This window comes from Orcinus orca, chromosome 7, assembly GCF_937001465.1.
Source record: "Orcinus orca chromosome 7, mOrcOrc1.1, whole genome shotgun sequence".
Lineage (NCBI taxonomy): Eukaryota > Metazoa > Chordata > Mammalia > Artiodactyla > Delphinidae > Orcinus > Orcinus orca.
The window spans coordinates 72,778,529-72,799,726 of record NC_064565.1 but is presented as its reverse complement, the minus strand read 5'-3'; the positions used below and the strand labels follow the sequence as shown (position 1 = coordinate 72,799,726).

General features: G+C 37.7%; 1 protein-coding gene across 1 annotated transcript in view; it reads right to left on the bottom strand.

The window, feature by feature from the left end:
* FSIP2 (fibrous sheath interacting protein 2) overlaps positions 1 to 21,198 on the bottom strand; it is a 137,133-nt gene that overhangs the window by 103,196 nt on the left and 12,739 nt on the right. The window contains exons 8-9 of the mRNA XM_049712187.1: positions 6,647 to 6,770; positions 4,172 to 4,261 (exon numbers count right to left, since the gene is read on the bottom strand). Coding sequence (XP_049568144.1) covers positions 4,172 to 4,261; positions 6,647 to 6,770 — 214 coding nt within the window. The remainder of the gene's footprint in view (positions 1 to 4,171; positions 4,262 to 6,646; positions 6,771 to 21,198) is intronic.

The window sequence follows — 21,198 nt, the reverse complement described above, 5'->3', positions numbered from 1 at the left end:
CAATATCATATCAATTATATTAAAATACCTTAATAATGTTATCTATGTCCATCAGAACCATGGAGAACAACAGTTTTAAAGTTTTTTTGGGAAAAAAACTGACAACTTATAATTCGATATCAAGGGTAAATAGTATAATTCAGGAATGAAGGTAAAATAAAAATACTCTCAGGTGAAGGAAAACTAAGATAATTCAGTGCCAGATAATTTGTTCTAAAAGAGATGCTAAGGGAAGTTCTACAGACTGAAGGAAAATGATACCAGAAAGAAACATGGGACCAGAAACATCAGGAATTAATGGGCGACCAAATTTGAGTAAATATGATAGGCTGTTCTTCCCCTATTTAGTCATTTAAATGATGATTACTCTGAGTGGCTGTTTGGTATATGTAGATGTAATACATAAGATCATTATAACAAAGGGGAGAGGAGTAAGGAGGCATATATAGTGGTAAGGTTTCCACATTCTACATAAAGAGGTAGAATATCTAGTTAGGGTTGACTGTGATAAGCTAAGTAAGTACACTGTTACTTAGAACAACCACTAAAAAATCTGTACAAAGAGACATAGTAAAAACAATAGCCATGAACAATTGGAAATCAAACTTTAAAAATACCATGTACAACAGTACCAAAAATGAAGCACTTATGTATACACATAACAACATATACAAGATTTCTATACTGAAAACTACAAAACACTTATGAAAGAAATCAAGGACTACCTAAAAGTCCTTGATTGGAAGGACCCTGTAAAGATTTGTTTCCCCCTTAAATCGATCTATAGATTGATTTAATATACTTCATTCAAAAATCCTGGCATAATTTTTGCAGTAAAGCTGAGTATAAAGTTTATACTCAGGCAAATGAATTAAAATATCCATAAAAATTTTGAAGAAAAGTAAAGTTGCTGGAATTATGCTACATTTTAATAACAAGCTACAGTAATCAAAGACAGAGCAATATGGGCAAAGGGGGAGACACACTGATCAATCAGAAACAGAAACAGAAAATTAAAAGGCAAGTTACAGACTGAGAGAAAATATTTGCAAGTCACACCTGAAAAATACTTATATTCAGAATATACAAATAACTCCCAAAACTCAACAGAGCAAAAAGTTTCAACAGATACTTCACCAGGCAGGATTTACAAAAGGCAAACAGCATATGAAAAGATATTCATCATCATTAGCCATCAGGCAAATACAAATGAAAACCACAATGAGATACCATTACATCTATTAGAATGATTAAAATAAAAAGTACTGATAATACCAACAGTTACAAGGATGCACAGCAAACAGGGAATGCAAAATGCTAAAGCCACTCTGGAAAACAGTTGGGCAATTCTTTATAAACTTAAACATATACAACAATTCCTTGTTCACACAAAAAGCTTAATGTATACTTCTGATCTTTCTATTCATAATCACCAAAATCTGGAAACAACCAAATTTCCTTCAACTGACATATGCATAAATAAACCTGGTACATACACACAATGGACTACTACTCAGCAATAAAAAAGAGTCAACTATTGACAAATGAAATAATTTGAAAGAATTTCAAAGGCATGCTGAAAGGAGCAATTATCAAAAGATCAAATACGATATGATTCCATTTACAAGGCATTTTCCAAAGGAAAATAGGGGTGAAACAGGAATAAAGACACAGATGTACTAGAGAATGGACTTGAGGCTATGGGGAGGGGGAAGGGTAAACGGTGACAAAGCGATAAAGAGGCATGGACATATATACACTACCAAAAGTAAGGTAGTTAGCTAGTGGGAAGCAGCCGCATAGCACAGGGAGATCAGCTCGGTGCTTTGTGACCGCCTGGAGGGGTGGGATAGGGAGGGTGGGAGGGAGGGAGACGCAAGCGGGAAGAGATATGGGAATATATGTATATATATAACTGAATCATTTTGTTGTGAAGCTGAAACTAACATACCATTGTAAAGCAATTATACTCCAATAAAGATGTTAAAAAAAAAAAAAGAGGGAGGGGATATGGGGATATATGTATATATTTAGCTGATTCACTTTGTTGTACAACAGAAACTAACACAACATTGTAAAGCAATTATACTCCAATAAAGATGTTAAAAAAAAAAAAAGAACTATAGTGATGGAGAACATATCAGTGGTTGTCTGGGCTTATTAGTGGGAGAGAAGGCGGTGTGACTGCAAAAGGACATTTTTGGAATGTTGTAAATGTTCTCACATGATTGTGGTAAAGGTCATACTAATTCATACGTGTGTTAAAATTCATGCAATTATATAAAAAAATTCCATTTTGCTTTAGGGTAATTTAAAATCCAAAATAAATTACCTCAGGATCTTTTTATGAGAATGAAAAAATACAGAGACAAGATCAGAAGCAGGAACTATAGAGAATTCTGGCCTCTGAACTCTGGATAGTTGCCAATTATAAAATGTGGGGGCAGACTGCCCATAAGAGTGTAAAGGTTGTGACACTGTATGGAGTTCATACTCAGTTCAGTGATGAGATGGAAACTAAGGAGGTTTGATTATGGTGAATGGGAAAGAGGGGCACTTTTAATATATAATGAATTGTGATATCACTACTGTACATTTCTAAAATTCACACAAAACAAGAATGATTCACTTGCCAATCTCTTAGAGGGTAGAAATAGATCCTCTCCCCTCCAGATATGTATTAATATAGTTTTAGAATTCATCTTTGTCTCCCAACTATGCTTAATTAAATTTATAGTTTTGATACCTGGACAACTGTCACAGATAGAGTGGTACCTTAGTGAGGCTGAAAATCATATTTTCCATCTATCATCCTTTCCTCCAATAACACTGAGATTTTTTTGACATCAGTAAGACCAGTCTGGCCTGCATTCAACACTAGACTTTTAGAAGACCATCTGCATGAGATAACTGCTTTAGAGACTGAGAATTTAGTTTTATTGTCTACATTTAGTAGATATGTGGCTTGTGTTGTCATAATTGTATGTGTTGTAAGTAACTCTTTGATATTTTATTAAAAAAATCTTCGGACTTTAAAAATGGGACCAAAAAATCTTTGGACTTCAAAAATCTTTGGTCTTTAAAGCTTAGAGCTGAATTAAGTAAACCTCAGTAGTCCTGAGTGGAAGACAGCCTCAGCTAATCCTATCTTATCCCAGAGACTTTATGAGACTAATCAAATTACACAGTCAGGGAAGAAAAGATTTTAAACTTTTTCTTTAGAATTTAACTGATAAAGACAAAGGGATTTAATTTTTATACTTTAATTTTTCCCTGGAAATTTAATATGGGAGAAGAATTCATATTGCTCAATTTCTAACAGTCTTATACTTTTTTTTTTTTTTTTTTGCGGTATGCGGGCCTCTCACTGTTGTGGCCTCTCCCGCCGCGGAGCACAGGCTCCGGACGCGCAGGCCCAGCGGCCACGGCCCACGGGCCCAGCCGCTCTGCGGCACGCGGGATCCTCCCGGAGCAGGGCACGAACCCGCGTCCCCTGCATCGGCAGGCGGACTCTCAACCACCGCGCCACCAGGAAGCCCAGTCTTATACTTTTGATAGTATATTATTTGGAGGATATTTATGCTGTTGTTTGGGTTCTGGTCTAATCCAATGAGCTCTAATGGACAACATGAAGTAACATAGAATGATATAAATAAAGAAAGTGATATTTCACTGGGGTCCCTAGTGGGTTGAGTGAATGTACATAAACTTAATTTCTGACTCACTTCAGAGTTGTTTTTTTTTTTAACATCTTTATTGGAGTATAATTGCTTTATATTGTTGGGTTAGTTGCTGCTGTATAACGAAGTGAGTCAGCTATACGTATACATACATCCCCATATCCCCTCCCTCTTGCGTTTCAGAGTTTTTAAAAATCATTTCGAGCAATATAAAAATTATCTTGCAATTTGTTACGTTCATGTATTTTTCATTCAGCAGCAATAGACCATTTAATTTGTCTAAAATGATAAGTTTAGAACACTAAATCTGTAACTTGAGATGAAATTCTGAAAGCAATAGAGGTTATATCATTGTTTGTAAGCATCACTCTAAATCTGTCATTTGACACCAAAGAACAGAGGAATTATCTGAACTTAAGCAAAAAAGGCCATCCAAATTCAGTCTTTCCCAAAAATACTATTTAATATTTCTTATCACAATATTAAATTACCATATGCTCCTTTATTTGCTTTCTGGTCATCAAGAGGATAAATTATCTTTATGTCATCATTACTCTTCTTTTTCTTCTTTGGAGAATAAGCTTAAAAAAATGCAACAAAACATTTATTTTTAATAATGATGATGACAGAATTACCCAAGACAGGCTCTCTTTTCATGCCCAGTAGGAAGTGAGCCTATATGCTAATTTCTATTTAGGATTGTGGGGAGGTATTGGAGAAGATGGAGGAATGTGAAAAACGATTACTCTTCAAATATTATCCTTTCAAGTTAAAAGATAGAAGGACAGAATTTTCCTCTGACAGAGAGAAAAGCTATACCTGGCTCAACTGTAACACGCCATTTCGTCTTTGTAGAGATGGATACCAATATAGCTACTGGCTGGAGACCCACCAGCCCACAGTGACAATTCCAACTCTTGAATGTACCTCACAGCCTAGCATAAACAACCATATACATATTCCTCCTTTGTGATAAAGGAAATTATAGTTCCCGTTTCTAACCATTTAGGAGGGCAAAGGATCCTCACAGCATGTGCGCTCAATGGGTTTTCATTAAGGCTGTCAAATGTGAGAGTGATCTGTCTTCTCATTGGAGCAGGTTCACCCAATGTTCCTGTCCTCTCTTATTCTCTCTGTCCCTCTGGAAGCTATCTACTTGGTGGAAGATGACAATATTACTACAGAGGAATAATTCAATTTCATTTGTCACCTTGATAAAATAAATTAATTTATATCCCACTTCTTCAAAAAAAGGGATTTGAGGCAACAAGTGTTTAAAAATGTCTTCTTGAAACTCTTTTCCTATTAAATGAGAAAATTAATGGTTGTTGATGCAGGGATGTATATAGTTTCTAAAGTGATTTCTTTTTTGAAGGATGAAATTGCTATCATTATCTCAATGAGCTGAATAGACTGAATTAGTCCATTCAGTAAGCATGCATGTATACAAACACACACAAAGATATACATATATACATACAATACTAGGTGCTCTGTGAAACAGAAAGGTGGGAGTTACAATATAATAGGTAATTAAGACAGTGGGAAGTATGGAATACATGTATTAAGAATAATACAAAGTACTATAAGTGATTCGAAGGACAGGTATCTTCCAATTACAGTTATCAAGAAAGACTTTTTGTAGTGTCACTTACAGTGGAGCTTAAAGAATTGTAGGAGTTACAGAGATGGACAGTGAGCATGTCATTCCAGGCTAGAAACTTGGATAAAGAGAGGCGCAGAAGTATAAAAGTTCACTTGTGTTTTAGGAACGGTCAGCAGTCTCGTTTGATTAGACAATGAAATTAATTGAATGCTTACTATGGGCTAGAACTCTTGGGCTCTTTATGGGATTTAGGAGTATTTTCTTCTCAGATGATGCAACTGTGATTCAAAGAGGTTAAATAATTTTGTTCAAGCTATTTACATGGCTAGACAATGGTAAAGCAGGACTTTGACTTCAGCAGTTTGGCTCTAGAGCCTAAGCATATCACCCCTAGATCATATCTGCCTTATTCAAGGAGGTAATGTGAAATAGTTAGGTTTGGGTTTGACCCTAGATGGTGATGAATGGTTGTCTAAGAAGTCTGAGCTTCATTTAAGAGGTAATGGGGATCTTTAAGTTTTGAGGCCAGGAGAAAAAAACTAGAACAGAGTTTTACATGTAATTATGTAGCAGTGTAAAAAATGGATCTGAGGTAGGTAAAAATAAGAGCCAATGGAGACTAGTTAGTAATATACTTAAGTGACAAAGGGAGGCTCTCACATAGAAACAGGATTGATGGGACAGAGATAGGATTGATCGGATGCTATGATGATAACTCATGGAAGATTATTATCTTCTTTCCTGATACATTTAGTCACAGATAATTAAAACAAGTCTACATTTTTGTATTCTGGCCATGAAATTTTAATATCATTAATTAATTTAATAAATCCTACTATAGTCTTAAAATGTTAAAAATAAAAGGAAGCTGGTAGATACTGGGCATAACAAAGTAATGACTTGATGTTCTTCCTTTAAACTTTCATTTCTTCCCTTTTTTTCCTTTCTTTGTTCCTTTCTATCTTTCTCTACCTCCTCCTTTCCTTCTTCCCTGTGTTCTTTTCTGGTACTGTCTATTCTTTATGGCTGGCAAAATAGTAGAACACCATGTTGATATGTGATAGCAATTATCTTACAAATTTTTAAGGTTTCAGTAGCAAAAAATACATTAAGTATAGGGAAGTTGGTTAGAACTGCAATATAGGCAAGCCTGTCTGCTGAACCACTTGATAAGGTTATTTTAATTTTTACATGTATGTCTACTTTTCAACTTGAACTATTATAGGGAAATGCCTAGAACCCTTCGCTGGCACAAAGCAGGTAGCAAACGTGAGCAAACAGAGTTTTGTAAAACGATCTTTTACATAAATACACAGACAAGCACTTTCTACATAGCTACATCAGCCCTTAATGTTCTCACATTCATGTGGTCCATCTTGTTCTCTGTAATCAGTTGTATTTTTCTTCATATCTTCTCTTTTAATGCCACTTTCTTGCATTTTTTGTAAATGATAAGCCATTTTTTTCTCTAGAAGGGCTTGTTTCTAAAATATTAAAGAAGTATATTGGTTAACATCAACTTGCTGTTTAGAAATACAAATAAATATTTAAAATGTGAGAGTATGTTGGAAATGAGCAAGCCTTATGACTTGTAAGGTTATTCTGAGTACAAATTTGGGAGGGTAGTAAGGGGTAAATTTCCACACATGGTCAAACATGAAGAATATATTTAGCCCTTAGATGCAACTTATCTCACTGCACACCTTCAGGGTGTCTAGTTTCAGATCAGATAGCATCTCAATGCATTGCTCTCCTGGTGAGTTTAGGCAATTTCAAATCATCTTCAGTTGGAGGATTCCTTAACCAAGAGTCACTCAGGCCTATTATATTATATATTATATATAATTATATATTATAATAATATATTGTTATATATATAATAATATATAATAATAATATAATATATTATAATATATTATAATAATACATAATTATATATATTATATTATAGGTAAACATAATATCATACATGAAATTTGACTTCTCTCTGTAAATCTCTGGACTAATATTGATACTGGATGTGCCAGAAAAGAGATAGCTGCACAGAGGAAATCACCCAGAAATCCTCAGAGAATTTCCTAAAGTAGTCAGCAATGGAATGGATCACTATGTGTATGTGAGGAGACAATCCAAGACCAAAGACAGGATCATCCCAAAAGATTCAATAAAACAGTACTTGGCACCTACCTATGATGCCTATTCTCACCAGCCACCCCAGAAAAATTCTGTAAGTCGTAGGGCACTGGGTAGAGTACTAAAATGTTGCCTTAATAGTGGGGAATAACTAGTCCCAGATTAAACATGGTTCTGGCCCCATCTAACAACTATTAAAAAGCAAGACCTATAAAAATCAAACCATTTCCAAATAAACTACCTATCTATATTCAAGAAAAAAAGCTAAGGAATATTTATAAAAAGCTGAAACTATTCAGCACACACAATATAAAATTCACGATATCTGGCATCTAATCAAAGAATACCAAGCATATAAAGAAGCACAGACCCATAAAGTGAGTAATCAATCAAAAATGATCCAGAAATGATACAGCTGTTAGAATTAAAGATAACATTAAAATAGATAAACTAAAAATAGAGTTATCATATGATGCCACAATCCTACTTCTGGGCATATATCTGGAGAAAACTCTAATTTGGAAAGATACATGCACCCCAATGCTCACTGCAGCACTATTTACAACAGTCAGGACATGGAAGCAACCTAAATGTCCATCAACATAGGAATGGATAAAGAAGATGTGGTATATATATATATATATATATATATATATACACACACATATATATATACATATATATATATATAAATAAATACAATGGAATATTACTCAGCCATAAAAAAGAATTACATAATGCCATTTGCAGCAACATGGATGGACCTAGAGATCATCACATAAGTGAAGTAAGTCAGAGAAAGACAAATATCATATCACTTATATGTGGAATCTAAAAAAATGATACAAATGAACTTATTTACAAAGCAGCAACAGACTCAACAGACATAGAAAACAAACTTATGGTTACCAAAGGGGATAGCAGAGAGTGGGTGGAGAGATAAATTAGGAGTTTGGGATTAACATATACACACACTATTATATATAAAATAGGTAAACAACAAGGACTTGATCTATAGCACAGGGAACTATATGCAGTATCTTGTAATAACCTATAATGGAAAAGAATCAGAAAAAGCATCTATCTAGATATACTTATATATGTACAACTGAATCACTGTTGCACACTTGAACCTAACACGACTTGTAAATTAACTATACTTGAATTTAAAAAAAACAGATAACGTAACTGCATTCCATATATTTACAAGGTAAACAAGAGACACGGAAGATATAAAAAGGGCCCAAATCAATTTTTTTTTAATGTGTGAGATGAGTAATGCAATGGACGCATTAATGGCAGAGTAGATATTGCAGGGAAAGAGATTAATTAATACATGTTCAGAAAAAGAAACCATCTAAAAAGAAACACTGAGAGAAAAAGAAAATTACAAAATGAGAGGCTGTGGCCAAGATGGCAGAGTAGCAAGACCCTGAGCTCACCTCCTTCCACACCGAAATTAAAACTATCTGCAGGGCAACTGTGAGAATGACATGAAGACTAGCAGAAAAGATTTTCCACAACTAAAGCTATAAAGAAGTAACCACAATGAGATGGGTAGGAGGGGAAGAGGTGAGGTATAGTCAAGAGCCACACCTTGGGGTAGCTTGGGGTATCCTTGGGGTATCCACAAGAGGATAATCACAATTGCAGAGGTTCTTCCCAAGGAGAAAGAGGTCCAAGCTCAACATCAGGCTCCCCAGCCAGGGGGTCCTGCACCAAGAAGACGAACCTCAAGAACATCTGGCTTTGAAGGTCAGCAGGGCTTGTGTATGGGAGAACCAGAGGGCTGTAGGAAATAGTGACTCTGTTCTTAAAGGGCACATGTAAATCTCACATGTTCTAAGTCCCAGTACAGAGACAGTAAGTTGAAAGAAGCCTGGGTCAGACCAACTTGTTCATCTTGGAGAGACTCCTGGAGAGATAGGAGGCAGCTGGCATTCCCTTTGGGGATGGAGATGCTGGTGGTAGCCATTTTGGGAGACTTGTTCTACTATGAAGACACCAGTGCTGGCAAGTGCCATTTTGGAATCCTCCCTCTAGCTTATTAGCACCGGGGGATGATCTTCTCACCAGGGAGCTGGCACCAGTCCTGGGATCCACCTGGGCCATACAACCAGCCTCACTGTGACCCACCATCTCCCAACAGGTGACTAGCTCCTAACCCAGCCACCAGAGGCCCCATAGCCAGCCTCACCAGGACATGCTTTGCCCACCAGTTGGCTGGCATGAGACATGGGACTCCCTGGGCCTTGTAACCAGCTGCACCAGGACCCAGCTATGTCCACCAGTGGGCAGGCAGCCATCACATGAGGCACGGCCTGGTAGCCAACCAGACCAGGGGCCAGCCCTGCCTACCGGCGCACCAAAGTAGTCAGCCCTGCAACTGCAGAAGAGAAGAGCCCATGCAGCCCCCATAGGGGACACTCCTAGAGCATAGAGCTCTCACGACCAGAGGGGAGTGTGCTGCTGGGCGTTATAGGATGGTACCTATATAAGGACACTTCTTCAAGATTGGGAAATGTAACTAATCTACCTAATACACAGAAATAAACACAAGGAATTAGGCAAAATGAGGAGAGAGAGCAATATGTTCCAAACAAAAACAAAACTTCAGAAAAAGAACTAAATAAAGTGGAGATAAACTATCTGATAAAATTGAGTTCAAGGTAATGGTCATAAACACACTCAAGGAACACAGAAGAAGATGAACTGTGAGAAGTTCAACAAGAGTTAGAAAACATAAAGAAGAATCAGGTGGAAGTGGGAAGATGGCGGAAGAGTAAGACGCGGAGATCACCTTCCTCCCCACAGATACACCAGAAATACATCTACACGTGGAACAACTCCTACAGAACACCTACTGAAGGCTGGCAGAAGACCTCAGACCTCTCAAAAGGCAAGAAACTCCCCACGTACCTGGGTAGGGCAAAAGAAAAAAAAAGAAAAAACAGAGACAAAAGTATAGGGACGGCACCTGCACCAGTGGGAGGGAGCTGTGAAGGAGGAAAAGTTTCCACACACTAGGAAGCCCCTTCGCGGGCGGAGACTGTGGGAGGCGGAGGGGGGAGTTTCGAAGCCGCGGAGGAGTGCACAGCAACGGGTGCGGAGGGCAAAGCGGGGAGATTCCCGCACAGAGAATCGGTGCCTACCGGCACTCACCTGCCCTAGAGGCTTGTCTGCTCACCCTCCGGGGCGGGCGGGGCTGCGGGCGGGGCTGCGAGCTGAGGCTCTGAGGCTCGGGTTTCGGTTTCGCACGGAGCGCAGGGAGAGGACAGGGGTTTGGCGGCTTGAACATAGCCTGAAGGGGTTAGTGCACCATGGCTAGCCGGGAGGGAGTCCGGGGAAAAGTCTGCACCTGCCGAAGAGGCAAGAGACTTTTTCTTCTCTCTTTGTTTCCTGGTGCGCAAGAAGATGGGTTTAAGAGCGCTGCTTAAAGGAGCCCCAGAGACGGGCGCGAGCCGTGGCTAAAAGCGCGAACCCCAAAGACAGGCGCGAGCCGCGGCTAAAAGCGCGGACCCCAGAGACGGGCGGGAGACGCTCAGGCTGCTGCTGCCGCCACCAAGGGGCCTGTGTGCGAGCACAGGTCACTCTCCACACCCCTTTTTCCGTGGAGCCTGTACAGCCCGCCACTGCCAGGTTCCCGGGATCCAGGGACAACTACCCCGGGAGAACGCACGGCGGGCCTCAGGCTGGTGCAAAGTCACGTCCGCCTTTGCCGCCGCAGGCCCGCCCCGCACTCCATGCCCCTCCCTCCCCGCCGGCCTGAGTGCGCCAGAGCCTCCACATCAGCGGCTCCTTTAACCCCGTCCTGTCTGAGCAAAAAACAGACGCCCTCCAGCGACCTACACACAGAGGCAGGGCCAAATCCAAAGCTGAGCCCCTGTGAGCTGTGAGCACAAAGAAGAGAAAGGGAAATCTCTCCCAGCAGCCTCAGAAACAGCGGATTAAAGCTCCACAATCAACTTGATGTACCTGCCTCTGTGGAATACATGAATAGACGAGTCATCCCAAATTGAGGAGGCGGGCTTCGAGAGCAAGATCTATGATTTTTTCCCCTTTTCCTCTTTTTGTGAATGTGTATGTGTATGCTTCTGTGTGAGATCTTGTCTGTATAGTCTTGCTTCCACCATTTGTCCTAGGGTTCTATCCATCCATGGTTTTTTCTTAAAATTTTTTTCTTAATAATCAATTTTAATTTTAATAACGTTATTATACTTTACCTTCGTTCTTTCTTTCTTTCTTTCCTTCCTTCCTTCCCTCCTTTAGACAACGAATCATCCCAAATTGAGGAGGTGGTCTCTGACAGCAAGATTTATGATTTTTCCCCCTTTACCTCTTTTAGTGAGGGTGTATGTGTATGCTTCTGTGTAAGATTTTGTCTGTATAGCTTTGCTTCCAACATTTGTCCTAAGGGTCTATCCGTCCCTTTTTTGTTTCTAAATAAGAATTTTTTAATTCAATAACTTTATTATACTTTATTTTATTTTTACTGTATCTTCTTTCTGTCTTTTTTCCTTCTTTCCCTCCTTCCTTCCTTCCTCCCTCCCCCTCCTTTCTTTCCTTCTTGCCTTCTTTCCTTCTTTGCTTCTTTCTTTCTTTCTTCCTTCCTTCCCTCCTTTCCTTCTTTCTTTCCTCATACTTCTACTAATTCTCTCTACTTTTTCTCCCTTTTATTCTGAGCCCTGTGGATGAAAGGCTCTTGGTGCTCCAGCCAGGAGTCAGGGCTCTGCCTCTGAGGTAGGAGAGCCAACTTCAGGACACTGGTCCACAAGAGACCACCCAGCTCCACATAATATCAAATGGCGAAAATCTCCCAGAGACCTCCATCTTAACACCAGCACCCAGCTTCACTCAACGACCAGCAAGCCACAGTGCTGGACAACCTATGCCAAACAACTAGCAAAACAGGAACACAACCCCACCCATTAGCAGAGAGGCTGCCTAAAATCATAATAAGGCCACAGACACCCCAAAACACATCACCAGACGTGAACCTGCCCACTAGAGAGACAAGATCCAGCCTCATCCACCACAACACAGGCACTAGTCCCCTCCACCAGGAAGCCTACACAACCCACTGAACCAACCTTAGCCACTGGAGACAGACATCAAAAACAGCAGGAACTACGAACCTGCAGTCTGCAAAAAGGAGACCCCAAACACAGTAAGATAAGCAAAATGAGAAGACAGAAAAACACACAGCAGATAAAGGAGCAAGATAAAAACCCACCAGACCTAACAAATGAAGAGGAAATAGGCAGTCTACCTGAAAAAGAATTCAGAATAATGATAGTAAGGATGATCCGAAATCTTGGAAATAGAATGGACAAAATGCAAGAAACAGTTAACAAGGACCTAGAAGAAATAAAGATGAAAGAAGCAACGATGAACAACACAATAAATGAAATTAAAAGTACTCTAGATGGGATCAATAGCAGAATAACTGAGGCATAAGAACGGATAAGTGACCTGGAAGATAAAATAGTGGAAATAACTACTGCAGAGCAGAATAAAGAAAAAAGAATGAGAAGAACTGAGGACAGTCTCAGAGACCTCTGGGACAACATTAAACGCACCAACATTCGAATTATAGGGGTTCCAGAAGAAGGAGAAAAGGAACGGGACTGAGAAAATATTTGAAGAGATTATAGTTGAAAACTTCCCTAATATGGGAAAGGAAATAGTTAATCAAGTCCAGGAAGCACAGAAAGTCCCATACAGGAAAAATCCAAGGAGAAATACGCCAGGACACATATTAATCAAACTGTCAAAAATTAAATACAAAGAAAGCATATTAAAAGCAGCAAGGGAAAAACAAGAAATAACACACAAGGGAATCCCCATAAGGTTAACAGCTGATCTCTCATCAGAAACCCTACAAGCCAGAAGGGAGTGGCAGGACATACTGAGAGTGATGCAGGAGAAAAACCTGCAACCAAGACTACTCTACCCAGCAAGGATCTCATTCAGATTTGATGGAGAAATTAAAACCTTTACAGACAAGCAAAAGCTGAGAGAGTTCAGCACCACCAAACCAGCTTTACAACAAATGCTAAAGGAACTTCTCTAGACAAGAAACACAAGAGAAGGAAAAGATCTACAATAACGAACCCAAAACAATTTAGAAAATGGGAATAGGAACATACATATCGATAATTACCTTAAATGTAAATGGACTAAATGCTCCCACCAAAAGACACAGATTGGCTGAATGGATACAAAAACAAGACCCTTATATATGCTGTCTACAAGAGACCCACTTCAGACCTAGAGACACATACAGACTGAAAGTAAGGGGATGGAAAAAGATATTCCATGCAAATGGAAACCAAAAGAAAGCTGGAGTAGCAATTCTCATATCAGACAAAATAGACTTTAAAATAAGGACGATTAGAAGAGACAAAGAAGGACACTACATAATGATCAAGGGATCGATCCAAGAAGAAGATATAACAATTGTAAATATTTATGCACCCAACATAGGAGCACCTCAATACATAACGCAAATACTAACAGTCATAAAAGGGGAAATCGACAGTAACACATTCATAGTAGGGGATTTTAACACCCCACTTTCACCCATGGACAGATCATCCAAAATGAAAATAAATAAGGAAACACAAGCTTTAAATGATACATTAAACAAGATGGACTTAACTGATATTTATAGGACACTCCATCCAAAAACAACAGAATACACATTTTTCTCAAGTGCTCATGGAACATTCTCCAGGATAGATCATATCTTGGGTCACAAATCAAGCCTTGGTAAATTTAAGAAAACTGAAATTGTATCAAGTATCTTTTCTGACCACAACGCCATGAGACTAGATATCAATTACAGGAAAAGATCTGTAAAAAATACAAACACATGGAGGCTAAACAATACACTACTTAATAATGAAGTGATCACTGAAGAAATCAAAGAGGAAATAAAAAAAATACCTAGAAACAAATGACAATGGAGGTACAACGACCCAAAACCTATGGGATGCAGCAAAAGCAGTTCTAAGGGGGAAGTTTATAGCAATACAAGCCCACCTTAAGAAGCAGGAAACATCTCGAATAAACAACCTAACCTTGCACCTCAAGCAATTAGAGAAAGAAGAAAAAAAAACTCAAAGCTAGCAGAAGGAAAGAAATCATAAAAATCAGATCAGAAATAAATGAAAAAGAAATGAAGGAAACAATAGCAAAGATCAATAAAACTAAAAGCTGGTTCTTTGAGAAGATAAATAAAATAGATAAACCACTAGCGAGACTCATCAAGAAGAAAAGGGAGAAGACTAAAATCAATAGAATTAGAAATGAAAAAGGAGAGGTAACAACTGACACTGCAGAAATAAAAAAGATCATGAGAGATTACTACAAGCAACTCTATGCCAATAAAATGGACATTCTGGATGAAATGGACAAATTCTTAGAAATGCACAACCTGTCAAGACTGAATCAGGAAGAAATAGAAAATATGAACAGACCAATCACAAGCACTGAAATTGAATCTGTGATTTAAAATCTTCCAACAAACAAAAGACCAGGACCACATGGCTTCACAGGCGAATTCTATCAAACATTTAGAGAAGAGCTAACACCTATCCTTCTCAAACTCTTCCAAAATGTAGCAGAGGGAGGAACACTCCCAAATTCCTTCTACGAGGCCACCATCATCTTGATACCAAAACCAGACAAGGATGTCACAAAGAAAGAAAACTACAGGCCAATATCACTGATGAACATAGATGCAAAAATCCTCAACAAAATACTAGCAAACAGAATCCAACAGCACATTAAAAGGATCATACACCATGATCAAGTGGGGTTTATTCCAGGAATGCAAGGATTCTTCAATATACGCAAATCTATCAATGTGATAAACCATATTAACAAATTGAAGGAGAAAAACCATATGATCATCTCAATAGATGCAGAGAAAGCTTTTGAAAAAATTCAACACCCATTTATGATAAAAACCCTGCAGAAAGTAGGCATAGAGGGAACTTTCCTCAACATAATAAAGGCCATATATGACAAGCCCACAGCAAACATCATCCTCAATGGTGAAAAACTGAAAGCATTTCCACTAAGATCAGGAACAAGACAAGGTTGCCCACTCTCACCACTCTTATTCAACATAGTTTTGGAAGTTTTAGCCACAGCAATCACAGAAGAAAAGGAAATAAAAGGAATCCAAATCGGAAAAGAAGAAGTTAATCTGTCACTGTTTGCAGATGACATGATACTATACATAGAGAATCCTAAAGATGCTACCAGAAAACTACTAGAGCTAATCAATGAATTTGGTAAAGTGGCAGGATACAAAATTAATGCACAGAAATCTCTGGCATTCCTATATACTAATGATGAAAAATCTGAAAGTGAAATCAAGAAAATACTCCCATTTACCATTGCAACAAAAAGAATAAAATATGTAGGAATAAACCTACCTAAGGAGACAAAAGACCTGTATGCAGAAAATTATAAGACACTGATGAAAGAAATTAAAGATGATACAAATAGATGGAGAGATATACCATGTTCTTGGATTGGAAGAATCAACATTGTGAAAATGACTCTACTACCCAATGCAATCTATAGATTCAATGCAATCCCTATCAAACTCCAACTGGCATTTTTCACAGAACTAGAAGAAAAAAATTAGCAATTTGTATGGAAACACAAAAGACCCCGAATAGCCAAAGCAATCTTGAGAACGAAAAGAGGAGCTGGAGGAATCAGGCTCCCTGACTTCAGACTATACTACAAAGCTACAGTTATCAAGACGGTATGGTACTGGCACAAAAACAGAAATACAGATCAATGGAACAGGATAGAAAGCCCAGAGATAAACCCACGCACATATGGACACCTTATCTTTGATAAAGGTGGCAGGAATGTACAGTGGAGAAAGGACAGCCTCTTCAATAAGTGGTGCTGGGAAAACTGGACAGGTACATGTAAAAGTATGAGATTAGATCACTCCCTAACACCATACACAAAAATAAGCTCAAAATGGATTAAAGACCTAAATGTAAGGCCAGAAACTATCAAACTCTTAGAGGAAAACATGACATAAATCACAGCAAGATCCTTTCTGACCCACCTCCTAGAGTAATGGAAATAAAAACAAAAATAAACAAATGGGACCTAAGAAACTTCAAAGCTTTTGCACAGCAAAGGAAACCATAAACAAGACCAAAAGACAACACTCAGAATGGGAGAAAATATTTGCAAATGAAGCAACCGACAAAGGATTAATCTCCAAAATTTACAAGCAGCTCATGCAGCTCAATAACAAAAAAACAGACAACCCAATCCAATAATGGGCAGAAGACCTAAATAGATATTTCTCCAAAGAAGATATACAGACTGCCAACAAACACATGAAAGAATGCTCAACATCATTAATCATTAGAGTAATGCAAATCAAAACTACAATGAGATATCATCTCACACCAGTCAGAATGGCCATCATCAAAAAATCTAGAAATAGTAAATGCTGGAGAGGGTGTGGAGAAAAGGGAACCCTCTTGCACCGCTGGTGGGAATGTGAATTGGTTCAGCCACTATGGAGAACAGTATGGAGGTTCCTTAAAAAACTACAAATAGAACTACCATATGACCCAGCAATCCCACTACTGGGCATATACCCTGAGAAAAGCAAAATTCAAAAAGAGTCATGTACCAAAATGTTCATTGCAGCTCTATTTACAATAGCCCGGAGATGGAAACAACCTAAGTGCCCATCATCGGATGAATGGATAAAGAAGATGTGGCACATATATACAATGGAATATTACTCAGCCACAAAAAGAAACGAAATTGAGCTATTTGTAATGAGGTGGATAGACCGAGAGTCTGTCATACAGAATGAAGTAAGTCAGAAAGAAAAAGACAAATACCGTATGCTAACACATATATATGGAATTTAAGAAAACAAAAATGTCATGAAGAACCTAGGGGTAAGGGAGGAATAAAGACACAGACCTACTAGAGAACGGACTTGAGGTTATGGGGAGGGGGAAGGGTGAGCTGTGACAGGGCGAGAGAGAGTCATGGACATATACACACTAACAAACGTAGTAAGGTAGATAGCTAGTGGGAAGCAGCCGCATGGCACAGGGATATCGGCTCGGTGCTTTGTGATCGCCTGGAGGGGTGGGATAGGGAGGGTGGGAGGGAGGGAGACGCAAGAGGGAAGACATATGGGAACATATGTATATGTATAACTGATTCACTTTGTTATAAAGCAGAAACTAACACACCATTGTAAAGCAATTATACCCCAATAAAGATGTTAAAAAAAAAGAAGAATCAAACAGACTGAATAATACAATAACTAAAATAAAAAATACACTAGAAGGAATCAACAGATTAGCTGATACAGAAGAACAGATTGGTGAACCGGAAGACAGAGTAGTTGGAATCACCCAAGCTGAACAGAAAAAAGAAAAAAAAAGAGTTCAACAAAAAAAGGAGAGTTTAAGACATCTCTGGACATCAACCACACTATCATTTGCATTACAGGGGTCCCAGAAGGAGAAGAGAGAGGGAAAGGGACTGATAACTTATTTGAAGAAATAGAATAAAACTTGTCTAACCTGGGAGAGAAAATAGACATTCAGGTCTAGGAAGCACAAAGAAACCCAATCAAGATCAACCCAAAGAGATCCACACCAAGACACATTATAATTAAAATGGCAGAAATTAAAGAATCGTAAAAGCAGCAGGAGAAAAGCAACTAGTTATGTACAAGGTGACTCACATAAGACTCTGAGCTAACTTTTCAGCAGAAATTTTGCAGACCAGAAAAGAGTGGCACAATATATTCAAAGTGTGAAAGGGAAAACTATAACCAAGAATACCTGGAAAGGCTATCATTCACATCTGAAGGACAGCTCTTAAGTTTTGTAGATAAGCAAAAGCTAAGAGTTCAGCACTACTAAACTGGCTTTACAAGAAATGTGAAAGGAACTTCTCTAAGCAGAAAATAGCACAACTAGAAATATGAAAAACACAAAAGGAAAAATCTCATTGGTAAAGGCAAGCATACAATAAAGGCAGTGAATCAACCACTTATAAAGTTAGTAGGAAAGTTAAAAGACAAAAGTAGTAAAATCATCTATATCCACTATAAGTAGTTAAGGGATACATAAAACAAAAAGATGTAAAATATATCAAAACATTAAAAGTGGAGGGGAGAGTAAAAATGTAGGGTTGCTAGAATGCATTTGAATCTAAGAGATAATCAACTAAAATAATCATATATATATATGGGTTTTTACACAAGAACCTCCCAGTAACCACAAACCAAAAATATATAATAAAACACACAAAAAAGAGAAACAAATCCAAGCATAATGTTAAAGATACTCATCAAGTCACAATGGAAGAGAGCAAAAGATTAAAGGAATGTAAAAGAACTACAAAACAACCACAAATCAATGAACAAAATGGCATTAAGTACATACATATCAATAACTGCTTTAAATGTAAATGGACTAAATGTTCCAATCAAATGAGAGTGGCTGAATGAATACAAAAACAAGACCCATATATATGCTGCTTACAAGTGACTCACTTCAGATCTAAAGACACACAAACTGAAAGTTAAGGGGATGAAAAAGTACTCCATACAAAATCTGGGGTAGCAGTACTTTTATCAGACAAAATAGACTTTAAAACAAAGACTGCGACAAGAAACAAGGAAGGATATTACATAATGATAAAAGGATTGATCCAGGAAGATATAACAATTTTAAGTATCTATGTATCCAACATAGAAGCACCTAAATACACAAAGTAAATGCTAACAAACATAAAGGGAGAAATTGACAGTAACACAATAATAGTAGGGGACAATAACACTCCACTTACATAAATAGATAGATCATCCAGACAGAAAATCAATAAGGAAACACTAGCATTAAATAACACATTAGACCCAATGGATTTTATATATACATATAACATTCCATCAAAAAGCAGCAGAATACACATTCTTTTCAAGTACATGTGGGACATTCTCCAGCATAGATCAATCACATGTTAGGCCACAAAACAAATCTAAATAAGTTTAAGAAGATTGAAATCATATCAAGCATCTTTTCTGACCACAATGAAATCACCACAAGAAAAAACGTGCAAAAAACACAAATATGTAGAGGCTAGACAACATGCTACTAACCAACCAATGGGTCACTGAAGAAATCAAACTAAACATACCTGGAAACAAAAGAAAATAGAAACACAATGATCCAAAATCTATGGGACACAGCAAAAGCAGTTCTAAGAAGGAAGTTTATAACAATACAAGCTTACCTCAGGAAACAAGAAAATTCTCAAATAAAGAACCTAACCCACACCTAACAGAATTAGAAAGAGAAGAACATACAAAACTCAGAGTTAGTAGAAGGAAAGAAGTCATAACGGTCAGAGCAGAATAAATGGAATAAAGACTAAAAATAAAAAGGTGGAAAATATCAATGAAACTAAGAGCTGGTTCTTTGAAAAGATAAGCAGAATTGATAAACCTTTAGCCAGACTCATCAAGAAAGAGAGGGCCCAAATAAATAAATCAGAAATGAAAAAGAAGTTACAACCAACATCACAGAAATACAAAGGATAAGAGATTATTATGAACAATTATATGCCAATAAAATATACAGCCTAGAAGAAATATACATTCCCAGAAATGTACAATCTCCCAAGACTGAATTGGGAGGAAAATATGAACAAACCAATTACCAGTAATGAAGTTTAACCAGCAGGACCTAAGGGCTTCACTGGTGAATTCTACCAATATTTAAAGATGAGTTAACACCTATTCTTCTCAAACTATTCCAAAATATCAAAGAGAAAGGAAGGGTCTTCTAAACTCATTCTAGGAGACCAGCATCACCCTGATACTGCAACAAGACAAAGACACAACAAAAAAGGGAAATTACAGGCATTATCACTGGTGAACCTAAGATGTAAAAATCCTCAACAAAATATTAGAAGTCGGAAATTGACAATACATTATAAGGATCACACACCACAATCAAGTGGGATTTATCACAGGGATATAAGAATGGTTCAATATCTGCAAATCAATCTATGTGATACACCACATTAACAGTCTGAAGAAAAATCATATGACTTTCTCCATAGATGCAGAATAAAGTTTTGACAAAATTCAACATCCAGTTATGATAAAAACAAAAACCCTCCACAAAGCGGGTACAGAGGAAGCGGACCTCAACATAATAAAGACCCTTTGTGACAAACCTACAGTCAACATCATACTCAATGGTGAAAAACTGAAAGCATTTCCTCTAAGATCAGGAATAAGACAAGGATGCCCCATCTCACCACTTTCCTTGAATATAGTATTGGAAGTCCTAGCCATGGCAATCAGACAAGAAAAGTAATAAAATGCATCCAAATTGGAAAGGAAGATGTAAAACTGTCTGTTTGCAGATGGCATGATACTATATATAGAAAATCCTAGAGATGCCCCCCAAAGTTATTAGAACTAGTAAATGAATTCAGTAAAGTTGCAGGATACAAAATTAATATACAGAAATCTGTCCTGTTTCTACACACTAACAATGAGCTATCAGAAAGAGAAATTAAGAATCACATTTACAGTTGCATCAAAAAGAATACAATACCTAACAATAACTCTAACAAAGGAGGTAAGAGACTTAATACTTGAAAACTATAAGACATTAATGAAATAAACTGAAGACAAATGGGAAGATATACTGTGCTCATGAATTGGAAGAATTAATATTG